General features: G+C 36.0%; 1 protein-coding gene and 1 long non-coding RNA gene across 7 annotated transcripts in view; one reads left to right on the top strand and one right to left on the bottom strand.

Moving 5' to 3' along the window:
- Positions 1-15934, top strand: part of MIB1 (MIB E3 ubiquitin protein ligase 1) — a 121440-nt gene that overhangs the window by 28616 nt on the left and 76890 nt on the right. The window contains exons 5-7 of the mRNA XM_024120568.3: positions 1819-1885; positions 3201-3405; positions 9972-10155. Coding sequence (XP_023976336.1) covers positions 1819-1885; positions 3201-3405; positions 9972-10155 — 456 coding nt within the window. The remainder of the gene's footprint in view (positions 1-1818; positions 1886-3200; positions 3406-9971; positions 10156-15934) is intronic.
- LOC114484338 (uncharacterized) overlaps positions 1-15934 on the bottom strand; it is a 60141-nt gene that overhangs the window by 11639 nt on the left and 32568 nt on the right. For 3 of the 6 annotated variants that reach the window (XR_003677088.2, XR_003677085.2, XR_003677084.2), the window contains exon 4: positions 4252-5471. This is a non-coding gene — a long non-coding RNA (uncharacterized lncRNA). Of the gene's footprint in view, positions 1-4251; positions 5472-9942; positions 10096-15934 lie in introns of those variants that run through there. The other 3 variants (XR_003677087.2, XR_003677086.2, XR_003677089.2) reach the window with 2 other exon arrangements.

Below are 15934 nucleotides of genomic sequence, written 5' to 3' on the forward strand. Positions count from 1 at the left end.
GGCTCCGGACGCACAGGCTCAGCGGCCATGGCTCACGGGCCCAGCCGCTCCGCAGCATGTGGGATCTTCCCGGACCGGGGCACGAGCCCGTGTCCTCTGCATCGGCAGGCGGACTCTCAACCACTGTGCCCCCAGGGAAGCCCTTTCCTCTGTATTTTTAAAGTGTAGTGTTGATGATTGAAAATGACTGACCTAGAAGCACTTTGAATTACTTAAGTGCTTAAGGAGCATAATGGTAGTTTATTCAATGGATTGTCCTATATTTCTGCATGTCATGGATCATTGTTCAAATGTTGACCCTCAGCTATTTAATTTATAGAGTGTAATTAAATATTATATTAATGCCCAAATATTAATGCCTTTTATATCCTTTCCACCTTGAATACATTTTTCATTCAAAGAATTCTTAAATTTCATTTTTTTCCCAACTGTTTTATGCTCATTAGGAGGGGAAAAAATATCCCACTGTCCCTTTGCCTTAATCTATTCCTTTTATACATAAAAGCAAGCATTGTGAATCTAGACAGGTAGTTTACTCGCCCGTTTTTATAATTGTATATAGCATTGGTCATTAGTTCTTCATTATTATCTTCATGCCTCTCCCTGTTTTTAAATTGGGAATTTTTGTAGAATTCCAACTGATTATTAACTTGTTTCAAACGAAGCCTTACATGCTGTGTGCGCTCAGGTACTTATTGAGTAGTATGCATATAGATTGATCCCGTTCTTTTTTGATGGCTGAGTAGTATTCCATTATATGGTTATGCCATTGTTTATATAATATTTCTGTTGATGGGTATCTGGGTTTTTTTTTATTGTTTTTTTCATTGTTGCAAGCAGTGTTTCAGTAAGCATCCTTGTGCATATGTCTTTGTACATTTATGGGTATATTTCCTTAAGATAGATTCCTAGAAGTAGAACTACTGGGTTAAAGTATCACATTAAAACTGCTTGACCCATGTCTCTTTGGCTAGGATTGAGCTAAACGTGAGCTATAGTGGCAAAGGAGGCTGTAAAAGAGAGTTGGGTTGGGGTGTGTTTGTGTGTGTATGTGTCTGTATAAAGGAGCTCCTTTCCTTAATATAGTATGTATATACTGATCACTTTATACATGTATATGGTACTGTTAGGCACTTTTAGGTAATCTATTTCTGAATTTTCAGTCACCCTCAAGGTTGCTCTTCTAAGTTCACATTTTCTGTACTTTTCATTATACCACAACAGCCTCCCCATTCAAATACTTAAATACTTTCTTATAAAAGCTAAGTGGGAAGGAACTTGAGTTAACCAAGTTATGGTAAAGTAAGGACTGAAAGTGATATAAATAGGAAATTAACTGGACAAGGAATCAAAAGACTGGATTTGGTTCTTTCCTTTTCTACTTTCTGACTATTTAGTTTTGGCTAATTTCCTTTATACAATACCTGCCTTGTGTATCTCATAAAATTGATTAGAAAGATCAAATGAGTTGAGCTCTTTTTTGGTAAAAATATCTTTAAAATGGAATATGTTATGTACTTTTGAAATATGAGATTTTTGTTTTAGTTCTTTTTTTCCAGCATGTGTTTTTGAAAGTATGATAATGGTAAAGATCCAGGCATTTTAATGTTGACGTTTAAAAGAAATCTTAAAGTGTGACCTATCTGAAGGTCAAGTTTATAGTTTTTGAAAGCAATGTTTAGTGTGACTGTTAACCAAGAGCTACTCTTCACTTCTGCTGAGGATATGTTCTGAATGAACATTTTTGTGTATTTTAGGTTTTAAGCTGTAGTTGAAGTTTTCAAGGGTGATTTTTCTGCTTTCTTTTCTTTTTCTTAGTCTGACCTGAAGTGTGTCCAGGATGCCAAAGGAGGTTCTTTCTACAGAGATCATTGTCCTGTGCTAGGTGAGTTAGCAGGCTAGAGAAAATTTCTAAATAATGGGTCAGAGTTCATGGAATCGGAAAAGTGTTTAAATTGGGCTTTAAAAAAATTAGTTACCATTAAAGCTTTTTAAAGACATACTCTTTTGGTTTTATTTTGTTTTAAAGCATTTGTTCTTTTTAATTTATTTAGACTCTGAAAGAATTGTCATGACTTGATAATTGGTATACCATTTATATGGCATACTATTTTTGAAACTTTTGTCTTTTAACCATAAACTTACATTGTTGAAAAATTTTGTGTTATATGATCAATGTTGTATCTCTTATACTACTGAGAATAGGACCTAACAATTTAATGCTTATAAATTGCTTAGAATTTCTGTAAAATTTCTTTGAAAATATAAGAACAGCTCTAAGATTAAGATAATATGATAAATATAATTTCATGTATCATTAAAATAAAAAAAGAACAAGAAAACCAAAACTAGTTTCATTTTATAGATTCTTCATTTTTGGCAAGATGAACATTTACCACATTCTTCTGATTAAACCTTTAGTCTCTGAATGCTTTCCTTTCTCATGTGAACACTCTGTTCCTCTTTCCAAATCATTTGATTTGCCTTATTGCCCAAAAACGCTGTTCTCTTCCAGCATACCTAATTTTTTTAAAAAGGAGAATGTAGAAGAAGATCTTATGGTTTTGAGGAGATCATCTCTTTCTCTTGCTTTCAGAAACTTTGTTTTGTATCTGGGCTTTACAAGGAAAGCGTAGAATCAGCATACCCATTTCAGATCACTTAGCATAGTGTTTTATGATCATGAATCCTTTATCCCATACGTAGTTTTGAAAATAACCTCAGAAATGGGCTTTGAAATATTTGAAAATGCTCTTTAGGCAAAAATCACAAGAACTATTTGGTAACTAATAACAGTAAGCACTTCAGAGGAAAAAAAATTCGAGGGTTCTCTTTCGTATACTTTAGTTAGTTATGTTGGCTCTTCAGCAAGTCATCCAGGCAGAAAGGTGAATATTGTCAATGCCCAGAACTTTGTGTTCTGATAGATGGTTGCCTAGTCTTCTGTAGATTCTGCCCCTGTTCGGTCATTGTTGTAGATCATTACACTATTTCTGGTTTTGAGTCTGTTTTCTTTTCTTTCTTTTTTTAAAGCTCTCTAATTCTAGAATTTGATACTCACAGTATATTCTCAAAACATTTCAAGATTAGATAGTAACTAAAACTCAAATATCTTGGGCTTTTTCTTATTTAAAACAGTGCAGTTGCCTGTTGTTGCTGTGATTTTCCTTTTCCTTTGTCAACTCCCTGTGCAATTATAGGTGAGCAGAATGGCAACAGGAATCCTGGTGGATTGCAGATTGGTGACCTGGTCAATATAGATCTTGACCTAGAAATTGTACAGTCTTTGCAGCACGGTCATGGAGGATGGACTGATGGCATGTTTGAGACTTTAACTACAACTGGAACTGTTTGTGGCATTGATGAAGATCATGACATTGTAGTACAGTATCCAAGTGGCAATAGGTTGGTTATATTTTTTAATTTTCAGTAATGGCAAATAAAGTTAGTATATAGAGGAAAGAGCCTTAAAGAAAGCAAATAATGTGATATAATAAAGACTTCTTACAGCTAGCTCTTCAATAATAGATGAAAATCCAGAATATGTTGGTAAAGTGGAGGGAAACAAGTAAGAACAGTGTGTGTGTATGTGTATATTTATATGAATATATTTATGATTCAATGTTCTGTGCACTTTTTTTTCCTTTAGGGGGCAGAATACATTGTATCAGTATTAGGTCCAAGTATAGCTAAAAAGTTCTGTGTTCTATTGGACTGCATCAGTCTACCCTGAATGAACGGGATAACAATAAAACTTCTCTGGCCCATATCTCCAGCGTCATCTCATGGTAACACAGCTCTCCCTTGCCACAGACACCTGTGCACACACTAATGCTTATCAGCCACACAGCACTGCGTGTGTTTCCTCACTTTTGTAACCTTTGCACACACCACTCCTTCCATGCAGAATACCCTTTCCTCCTTGTCTCCCTCCTTCTCTGGATTAACTCCTTTGCCTCCTATAAATATTGAACTTTTATGCTTACTTCCTCTCTCCTTCCCCCCTCCCTGGTACATGTATACGCTATTTATCTGTTTAGGTCTCCTATTATCTACTAAAATGGTTATTTATTTGGTCTCTGGGTTTCGTGTTTCTTGGAGACTAGGCCTGTGCCTTTTATTTATTTGTCCCTAGGGGCCAAAATATATCCAGTGTACTAATATGTTTACAGTATTTTAAAGAAAAAATTCGGTAGTTAAATTGAATAGTTGTCAAAGCTTTATTACTGACATGTACATAAAGAAACTAACTCTCTGAGATTCTTTAGGGGAAGGATTATATATGAAATAAGAAAAATTAACATTAAGTTGCTAACCACATTATAGAATTAGCTCTAATTGTGTTTAAATCTTAAGGATATACATGATAATATCAAGAGATACACAAAATCATTTGCCAAAATCCAACATCCTTCATGATAAAAATACTAAATAAACTAGGAACAGAAGGGAGCTTCTTCAGCTTGATAAAGGACATTGATGAAAAACCCACAGCTAACAGCATACTCAGTGGGAAAGACTGAATGCTTTCTCCTTTAAGATCAGGAACAAAACAAGAATGTCTGCTCTCCTCACTTTTATTCCATATTGTCCTAGAGGGTCTAGCTAGGGCAATTAGGCAAGAAAAGGAAATAAGAGAAAGGAAGAAGTTAAACCCTCTCTGTTCACAGGTGACATGATCTTGTGTATAGAAAAATCTAAAGAATCCACAAAAATAACTATTAGAACTAATAAATGAATTCAGCATAGTCACAGGATACAAGATCAGTATAGAAAAATCAGTTGTATTTCTGTATACTAACAATGAACAATCTGAAAATGAAATTAAAAAAACAATTCCACTTACAATAGCATCACAAAGAATAAAATACTTAAGAATAAATTTAGCCCAATAAGTATAAGATTTGTATACCAAAAACTATATAACATTGTTGAAGGAAATTAAAGATGACCTAAATGGAAAGACATTTCATGTAATGTTGTTTAGATGGTGTTAGTTTCCTAGGGTTGCCATAACAAATTACCACAAACAGCAGCTTTACAACAGAAATTTATTCTTTCAAATTCTGGAGGCTAGAAGTCCAAAGTGAAGAAGTTGGCAAGACTGTTTTCTTCTCGAGATCTGAGGGAGAATCTCTTCTATGCCTCTCTCCTGGCTTCTGGTGGTTGTTGGTAATCCTTGGCTTTCCTTGGCTTGTCGATGTATCACTCATTTCTCTGCCTCTGTCTTCACATGGTCTTGTCCCCTGTGAGTCTCTGTGCCCCTCTGTTGTCACATGACATTCTTATTTTTTTTCTTCTGGGTACATAGTTTATTTTCAAATTCATTCAAGTCAGTCTCTGATTAGTCAAGTTCAGACAGTTGTAGGGAGATTATTTGATACCGAGAGCCACATCAACAGTCCTCCAGCCTGCTATTTTATTTTCGTCAAGCCAACATTTGTACCTTAGCCATCCATAAGGAAAGAACCCTAAGGAGGCATAGAAGAAAGTTAATTGAGCTCATGGAAATTCTGGAGTCTTTTACATAGAAAATGATCAAAAGATGATTTTACGTGACCTTATAAGGACACCAGTCATTGGATTTAGGGCCCATCCTAATCCGATATGACCTCATTTTAACTTGATTACATCTGCAAACACCCTGTTTCTAAATATGCTCACATTCAGAGGTATTGGGGATTAGCATTTCAGCATATTTTTTGGGGGAAATAATTCAACATTTAACATATTACAGTATTCCTCAAACTAATCAACAGATTCAGTGCAATCCCTATCAAAATCCTTGCCTTTTTTTTTTTATACAGAAATTGGCAAACTGAACCTAAAATTCATATGGAAACTCAAGGAACCCAGAATAGCCAAAACAGTTTAAAAATGAAGAACAAAGTTGGAGGACTCACACTTCCCAATTTGAAAATTTACCACAAAGCTGCAGTAATCAAGACAGTCTATTACTGACTTAAAAATAAACATGTAGATTGATGGAGTAGAATTGAGTCCAGAAATAAGCCCTTGCATTTAAAGTCAGTTGATTTTTGACAGTGGTTCAGCACAGTTCAATGGGGAAAGAACAGTCTTTTCAACAGACGGTGCCTACAGTATTTACAGATATTCAGTCATTATGGTGTACATCTAATTTAATGTTAACTAATTTAATGTTATATATCAAGTATACAACAATCTGAAAAATAAAGCTACAATTAAAAAACAAAACAAACGATGCTGAGTCAATTGGATAGTGACATGCAAAAGAATGAAATTGGACCCCTGCTACACACCATGTACAAATATGAAGTCAAAATGGATCACAGATCTAAATGCAAGGGCTAAAACTATAAAAGTCTTAAAACATAGGCATAAATCTTCGTGACCTTGAATTAGACAGGGGTTTCTTAGATATGACCTCCAAAGTAGAAGCAACCAAAGAAAGAGTGAATAGACTTCATCAAAATTAAAACTTTTGTGTTTCAAAGGAAACTATCAAGAAAGTGAAGAGACAGCCCATGGAATGGGAGAAGATATTTGCAAATCATATGTCTGATTAGAGACATATCTAGAATATAGTATAAAAAACTCTTAAAATTCAACAATAAGGGCTTCCCTGGTGGCGCAATGGTTGAGAGTCCGCCTACTGATGCAGGGGACACGGGTTCGTGCCCTGGTCCGGGAAGATCCCACATGCCGCGGAGCGGCATGGGCCCGTGAGCCATGGCCACTGAGCCTGCGTGTCCGGAGCCTGTGCTCCGCAACGGGAGAGGCCACAACAGTGAGAGGCCCGTGTACCACACACACACACAAAAAAAATCAACAATAAAAGATAAATAACCTAATTGAAAAATGGGCAAAGGATTTGAACAGACATTTTTCCACAGAAGATATAGAGATGGCCAATAAACTCATTGCATTAGTCTGCTAGGGCTGCCTTAACAAAATACCACAGACTGGGTGGCTTAAACAACAGGAGTTAATTTTTTACAGTTCTGGAGGCTGGAAGTCCAAGAACAAGGTGCCATCAGGGTTGGTTTCTGGTGAGACCTCTTCCTGGCTTGTAGAGGATTGCCTTCTCACATGGCGCCCCACCTTTATGACATCATTTAACCTTACTTATGTCCCTAAAGGCCCAGTCTCCAAATACAGTTACATTAAGAGCTAGAGAGCTTTAACATGAAATTTGGAGGGGCACAATTCATTTTATATCACCCTTGAAGAGATGCAGGACATTATTAGTTATTAGGGAAATGCAATTCAAAACCATGATGAGATACCACTTCACATGCTAGAATGGCTAGAATAAAAAGGTAGGATAATTACAAGTGTTGCTAAGGGTATAGAGAAATTAGAACCAAACCTCCTTCATACATTGATGGTAAGTACGGGAAGTGGTCTAGATGCTTTGGAAAACAGTTCAGTAGTTCCTCAAAATGGTATGTATAGAGTTACCGTATGACCCAGCATGTCTACTTCCAAGTTCGTACCCAAGAGAATTAAACCATGTGCCCACACAAAAATCTGTACATGTATGTTTGTAGAAGTATTATTCATAACAGCCAAAATGTGGAAATAACCCAAATGTCTATCAATTGATGAATGGATAAAATGTGATATATTCATCCAATGGAATATTATATTTGGCCATAAAAAGGGATGGAGTACTGACATATGCTGCAACATAGATAAATCTTGAAAACAGTATGTTGAGTGAAAGAAGCCAGTCACAAAAGGTCACATATTATCTGATTTTATTTATACAAAATGTCCATAGTAAGGAAATCCATAGAAACAGAAAGTATATTACTGGTTGTTAGGGGCTGGGGAGAGAGGGGTGAATTCAGAGTGACTGCTAATCGTTATGGGGGTATCTTTTTGTGGTAATGAAAATGAAATTAGGTAGTGGTGGTTGGTTCATACAACTGAATATACTAAAACCACCGAATTACACGCTTTAAATGAGTGAATTGTATGATATGTGAGCTGCATCTCAGTAAAGCTCTTAACAAAAAAGAAGGAAAAAATCTTAACACAATTTAAGTTCAGAGTAGCATGTACTAGCATATTTTGTCTTAAATAGTATCTTGTTATCTGGAAATGTTAGGTTAACACGGATTAGGATTATTACTTGAAGAATTCTTCCTCGGTCAAAATTCTTTCTTGGGCAGTAGTGTTATTAGTAACATGACATTCGACTTCCAGAAAATAATCTTTTTTTATCCTTTATTCAACACCAATTTATTAAATACTTATCCTGTATTAGGCCCTGTGATTAGCGTTAGAATTACAAAGACAAACATGGTCCTCTGCTTTGAAGGAGTTTCTCTATTAATTTGGATAGACAAAGTCAGAAATAGCTGTATTAAAATGTTTTAAGTAGTTTTGATAGGTGAGTATTCAGGCTATTCTGAAGGTACAAAAGGAGAGTGGTCATTTCAGCTGGACAAATCCGAGAAAACTTAAGCGAGCATATTACATTAAGTAAGGTTGAAAGATTTGGTTTTCACCTGGGCAAGGGAGCGCCGTAGGCAGAAGGAACACCTTGAGTAAATACTACCGTTCGGGCACTACACAGGTCTAGTAGATTCTGGAACTTTGGGAGTGAGGTAAATAAAGGGCACCATGACTGATAAGACTGAAAAGAAAACTTTTTGTGTTTGAGTTTTATTCTTAACTGATCAGAGGCACTTCTTTCTCTTTGTGGTTGTTTTAGAAAGTTTACATGGTTTTAGGAATTTAGTAAGCAGGGTTTTGTGTGTTGTGACCTCTCAGAGCCTTTTATATGCTAAGGACCATTATAATAAGGAAAGGAGGGTATAATATGCCATATTGTAAAAGTTTATTTGACTAGGGAACCTTTTTTCCCTTGGAGTACCATATGGGACTAGGAGAAATGTGTTATACACAGTGGTACAACTTTTTGATGGGATATTAAGTAGTCAATAAAATGGTGGTTATGCAGATGGTAGCAGCATAGAAAAATGCTTATGTATAGGAAAGAAGAAATCCGAGTCCAAATTTGTTTTGATACAGTGATTACAAGGATGTAAGATACCTGTACATGGCAATTTAAAACTAGATGATATTTTTATCCATGAGATTGCAGTGGTATGGGAAAATAGTATACTCTTTGTAGAGCAGTTTGGCTCTATCAGAATTGTAAACAAATACATACTTTGATTAGGTGGTTCCTTTAAGAATCTCTAATGAAATACTGACCCCCATGTGCACAAAGATGTACATACAGTGATGTTCTTTATAGTGTTGTTCGTAATAATAGTGAAAATGTGGAATTACTTTAAATGATAGTCAATAGGAGAATCACTAAGTACATTTGTGTATATCGATGCTATGGAATACTCTGTATCCATTAAATCAAAATAAATAGATCTATATCTGTCACATTGAAAAATAAATGTTCCAAGATGCATTCTCTGAGAAAAAAGAAGTCACAGAGTAATATATATATGTATATTATGATCCCATTTATGGAAAACAAAACAACTCTCTTATAACCATCACTCTGCATATTAATAGAAGATCTGCAGGGCTACGCAATGGAGTATTAACTGTGGTGTCTAGTGGGGTGGGGAATGGTGATCCAGGTGTGTTTGTGTGAAATGGAACTTTTACTTTACATGTTTATGAAATGTTTTAATTTTTAATGAGTGTGTATTGTTTTTTTGAGTGTGTGCTACTTTTTAAAATAATTTTATAAGACATGCAAGTGCGAATAAATCTAGACAGAAGTGCTAGACAGAAGTTTATCATATTAGGGTGGTGAGATTATGGATAACTCTTTTCCCAAATCTGTATAATAAAATCATAAAAAGAAATACAAATCATTCAGGATGTAGTTGTAAAGGATTGCTTTACACTGTTGATGTGTTATAAAGCTCTTTTCCCTGTAATGGTTAACTAAGAATTTGTGCTAAAATTAAGTAAACTTACCCATGTTGAATTTTGGCTTTGATTTTTAGGTGGACCTTCAATCCTGCTGTTCTCACTAAAGCGAACATTGTCCGAAGTGGGGATGCTGCTCAGGGCGCAGAAGGAGGCCCCTCACAGTTCCAAGTGGGTGATCTTGTACAAGTGTGTTATGACCTGGAAAGAATTAAACTTCTACAGAGAGGACATGGAGAATGGGCTGAAGCTATGCTCCCAGTAAGTACATATGAAATAATTTGGGACTAGGAAATATACCATGTTTATGTAGTTTTTAAAAGTTTTTAAAACTTTGATTTTAGAAACTAAATTAGCATAATCCTTTGAGAATTGTAATCTTCATTGGCAGCTTAACATATGTATGCCTTTTATTTTCTAATTTATTTCAGTTAGATTAGCCTGGGAAGGTCCAAAAAATAGCCATAGTTAATATTTTTCGATAGAGCTTTTAGTGGAGAATGTAATGTTGGGGTGAGGCGAAGAGGCTTCCTGATACTTCACCCCACCATGAGAGCGACGTGCTCATCCAGTCACCAGCAGTGCTGGACCACCGCTGCTCTCCTCACTTGGGGGCATGCCTCTCTAAAACTTAAAACTGCAAGAGCAGCTCAGAATGTGTGCCTTCTGAGATAGCTTTGCTTCCAAAGAGCTACAGTTTAATTTTTTATTTAGTCATTCAATACATTTTTTTGTCAAATGTTCAGCAGTAACAAAATAATTTGTTTGTTCTGCCCTCTTTTCATTCATCTTTCTCTTTCTCCATCTTTTCCTTGCTTCTGTCCTCCTGTCTCTTTCCTTCTGTACTACCTGTTCCATCCTGCCAGCTGCCCTTACTGCCTTGCCCTGTATCCCATTCCTTTCCACCTTGCTATATCCTCCTCTTCAGCCCTCCACTTTGCCCACTCCCTGCTTCTGTCTCATCCTGTTCCAAATCCTGTCTTCCCAAGTCCCATCCCATTTAAGCACCTCCTTCCTGTCCCATGTACCTCCGTCCCACCCCCTTCATATGACATCCAACCCACCCTGGTGTGTTGTCCAGTCCCCTGTCCTGGTCAACACCTTTTTCTCTTCCTGTCCAGCCCCAGCTCCTGCCCCATTTGCCCTCTGCCCTCTCCTATCCTGTCCAGTCCCCCTTTCCTATCCTTCATGGTGTCCTGTCCCTCCATCAGTCCATCCCTCCTTCCTGCCTTAGTCCTTCAGCAGATGTTTTAGCAGAAGCAGTGTGCCTGTTAGCCTTCAGGGATGTAATAGTGAACACAACAGAAAAAAAAAAAAATCTCTCTTGTTGTGATGCTTTCATTCAAAGACATTTCATAGTTTGCACATGATGCTGACATTTTTTATTGCTTTAGTTAGGTATTGAGTAAATGATAGTTGTATTTCAGGACTATATTTTAAAATCATTATTTTTCTCCAAAAAGTTGAGTTCTATATAATCCCTCTTTGTTTTGTTTGCTTTTGGTATTAAAGTTGGTTAAAAAAATGTATTAATATACTTCAGGCTTCACTGTAGTGGGGTGTTATTTAAAATGTCATTTTTTTGACGTGTTTTATAGGAGCTATATATACTATTTAAAATTATTTTATAGTCAAGATGTTTTTGTTTTTTCTCCTTATCAGTGACACCTTATAGCATCTTCCATCTGTTGAGTGCCCAGTTATACTGAGCACTGTGCTGAATGATGTATACGTACATATATATGCAGCACATGCTATATATATGTTTACACATGTATACATAAACATACAGACTTTATTTGTCTTAGGAATATTATAAGTAGGTGGTGGTATGACATCCTTATTTTAAATATGAGGAAATCAGAACTAAGATAATGAACTGGAATTTGAACCCAAATCTATATTACTTCAAAGCCTGTCTCCCATATTAAACTGCTATATAAGCAAAACCTCTAGGTAATTTCTAGAGGGCAGTACTGGGATTCCAGTGGTGATGATGTAGATTTGAATCTTCTCAAACCCTCATGATAAAAACAGTCAACAACTAGTTAGCATAACCAAAAAAGCTACAAACATCTGTAACAAAGCCAGGTGATAGAATAGTCTTTAGAATCTTAAAATGTGAATGAGTAAAGATAAACCATTGACAGCTACAGGGTCTGCATCTGTGTGACAGCAGAGAGAATTAATGGAGCATCAGGTGGACCTGAGAAGGGGGAAACTCCAGAATAGCTAATGAGTATTCATTGGTTAGTGTGGTAGATTAATGTGATAACAACAGCCAACCTGGGAGGGCTCTTGTAGACTCCAGTTTGGGGTGAGAGCAATAGGTCCATGCTAAAATCTGAAGGGACTGGAGTAGCCTATAAACTCTCCAAACCAACTGCCAAATCTCCCTTCCAGGGCAGAGCCCTCCATTGAGGAGGAAATGCTGGGAATAGAACCAGATTGAGTAGGGTAGAGACAATAGGCACAAAGGAAAGAGTAAATCCAGGCAAATGTTGGAAGGGATCATGGTTGAATCCCTATGCACTGTTGTTATTGAAAAAGGAGAATAAGGAATAGAATAACTTCTCCACAGGCAGATGAAAGTACATCAGAAAGATATGCTCAGAAAACTAAAATCTAATAATTCAAAATGAGCTAAAAAATTAAGAAGATGATAAAAGACATGAAAGGATGAAGTAAATCATAATTAGAAATGAGGTAGAACTTAGGAAAGAACTTTTAAAAATTCATTTCAGAAATGCAATAAGCTAGAAGCAACATAGAGCAAATAAATACAACAGATAATGCCTTAAGAGAAACAGAGGTAAAAAGGAGGAAAATTTTTAAAATCAAAAAGATAAAATGTATTTGAGAGAAAGTGACAAATATAGAATAGCTAATATATGTGTATTAGGGAATCCTTGCAAAAAGGAAAAAACAGAAACCAAAGTAATGGAATATAACAAATGCTAAAATTTGTAATTCCACGAAAGTTTACCTGAAATTGAAAGATTTGAAATTAAATATTAAAAGGGCACATTGCATACCTGGGAAAACTAACCCAGAACACCAAACACAGAGCCATATTCTGGTAAAATAATAGAATCTTCAAGAAAAGAAAAAATTATTTGGGTATTTAGAAAAAAAGACCACGTTACTTATAAAGGAAAGAAAATCAGATTGTTGTTAAGAAAAAAAATGTGATCTCAATGTTTTATGCCAGAAAATAGTGAAATAACATTTATTTAAGGTGCTCAAGGAAAGAAAATGTAAGCTAAGGATTTTATATATAACCAAACCGACTTTCAAGTACTGTAAAGGCTGTAGACTGCTGTGAAATGTAAGAATCCAGAGAATCGAGTCCCCGTGAGCCTTTTCTGAGTAATCTATTAGAGAATTAGTTTTAGACAACCAAAATGACTGAAGAAATGTCAGCTGAAGAACTGGTAGTGATCATTAAATAAATATTTATGTATTGAACTAAGATTAAATGATAGTTATAAAGGAAGGGGTAGAGTTTATAATGGTTATATGCTCTAACAACATAAAGTATGACTGTCAGAAAATGGGCTGGGAATGCAGAGAGGATATGGTAAGTTTAATGAGCTGTTTGATTGCATTTTAGTTATTAATTGGGACTATATAAAGTTTAATATAAACTTTATATTTAAAAAAGCAAACAATGGAAGGATTAACCATAAAGTTTAAAAAAAGTTTTCATGTATAGAAAGGTAATATGATATGGGGGACAAAGGTAGAAGGGAAGCATCTTTGAATATGTCTTGTTTTATAGATTTGATTTGAAATCACATGTATTTTATACAATTAGAAAACAAAATTAAGTTCAAAAAGGAAACTCCCAAAAGTGGAGAATAAAATGAAACAAATGAACCTAAGTGTGTTTCCTGTTGGCATAATCATACAGAGAGGAAATTCCAAGTGATTTCCAAACACAGTAATTTGTCCTTATATCCTTATAGGATGTCTATGCCCTTCAGAACTGCATGAAAAAAAATTTAACAGTTTTCATAAATTTATTGTTTGTGATAGTGTTGATATTGTTTCTCTGAGACTGTTGTGTGTGTAATATGACAAAAAATCAAATGAGCAGTTATATGATAATTCTAATTCTGTTATTCCCAATGACCCTGAGGACCAGATGTATCAGAGTGGCAAAAAGGAGACGTAGATGTAGTATAGAAGAGGTTTAGTAAAGACCCTGTAGTCTGGAATTTGAATTGGGAGAGTGTTTGAACTCACGATTTATTTTATCTTTGTTTTAAAACACACTGCCCCCCCCCATTTCCTAGCTCTGTCCATGAAAAGGTGTGGAAACAGTGACCATTCCAGTAACAATAACCAACCTTAGTGCCTAGATTATGGTCTCGAAATAGCCTTTCCCTCTGTGAAGAATCAGGGCTCTTTGGAGAAATGGCTAATTCTAGTTCTTTGGCAGGAAGTGAACAAGATGAGCCTATACCAGATGGCAAGGAAGCTATCAAAGATTTCTAGGTGATGTTAAAAAGATCTAGCAGCCAATTCGAAGGGTTTCTCACCAAATACAAAGACAGATGAATCTATTAAACCGCACCAATTAGTAAAATTAAGATTGGATGAATCTTTATAGGACGAATAACCCTGTTTCTTCAGCAAGTAATTTGCAAAGAAAAAATGTGTAGGTTTTGTTAGGAACTTGATTTAAACAAACTAAAAAAGATTGTCATTTGTGAGGCAATCGGAAATTTGAATAGTGACTAGTAGTTTATTTTATTATAGAGTTATTGATAATTTGGGATAAGTTGATAATAGTATTGAAGTTATATTTTTAAAAAAAGAGTTTACATGACAATAATACAGGAGGGGAGAATGGTGATGGGTACATGAGGATTCAATATACAATTGTCTATTTTTGTGTGTTTGAGATTTTCCTTAAAGAACAGTTAAGGAGGAAAAAAAAAACGAATGCAGCCTCAAAGAGTTTGAGATGATGGTGGAAAATTCCAGGGGAAAATGTCTAATGAAGTTAAAATTGGTGTGTGTTTTGGGGCGAGGAGAGGGGTAAACAGGACTGGAGTAGTATATTTTGAAGTCTTTGGAAGTAAGACGATGGTTGTCAAGTGGATTAAATTTCCAAGAAAGTAGAGTAAAAAACAAGGAATAAAGTTTGGGAGAATGAACAGACTTAGGAATCTGAAGAAGGGAAAGGAGCCAGTGAGTGGAAAAAGGGAAGGAACAGGCAGAAAGATTAGGCTGTCATCCAGAAATCAAGGGAATATTTTCAAGAAGTTGGAGTCAGATGCTGTGGAGAGGTCAAAAGAGAAAACAAGTTTAAGGGCAGTCTCTGTGTTAGGAAATAGTCAGATATTATCACTACTCTTCACCAGTTTTCTAGTGTTGTTATTGGCTATTCTGTTGTACATAAGAGAATGGGTTTTGGACCTGGGTTTGAAATGGGGCTAATAAGATTACATAGCTTTCAGGATTTTACGTATTAGGTGAGTCAATACGTATAAAGCTCTTAGAACAGTACCCACCTCATGAGGGCTGCTGCTTCTGGTTGTGTTCCATACCTAATTGCTCTTCTTACTCCATATATTTAATAAGCATGTTACTTCTGTTTTGAAATCAGGCTTGATTCCAAAAAGGATTTAAACATAGATGTAAGCTTTGAGCCCTTTTTGGTTTAAATTGCTTTTTTTAGAAATCAGATTTTCTTTTTTTAGGCTAGATTGATGATGGTTTTGGACCACTTGCGTTACAAGTTCTCAAGAAGTATCTTAGGAGGTTAATAAAGGATTGGGGACTTCCCTGGTGGTGCAATGGTTAAGAATCCGCCTGCCAATGCAGGGGACACAGAAGATCCCACATGCCGTGGAGCAGCTAAGCCCATGTGCTACAACTACTGAGCCTGTCTGTGCTCTAGAGCCCGCAAGCCACAACTACTGAGCCCACGTGCCACAACTACTGAAGCCTGCGCGCCTAGAGCCTGTGCTCCGCAACAAGAGAAGCCACCGCAATGAGAAGCCCGCGCACTGCAACGAAGAGTAGCCCC

This window comes from Physeter macrocephalus, chromosome 19 (assembly GCF_002837175.3).
Source record: "Physeter macrocephalus isolate SW-GA chromosome 19, ASM283717v5, whole genome shotgun sequence".
NCBI lineage: Eukaryota > Metazoa > Chordata > Mammalia > Artiodactyla > Physeteridae > Physeter > Physeter macrocephalus.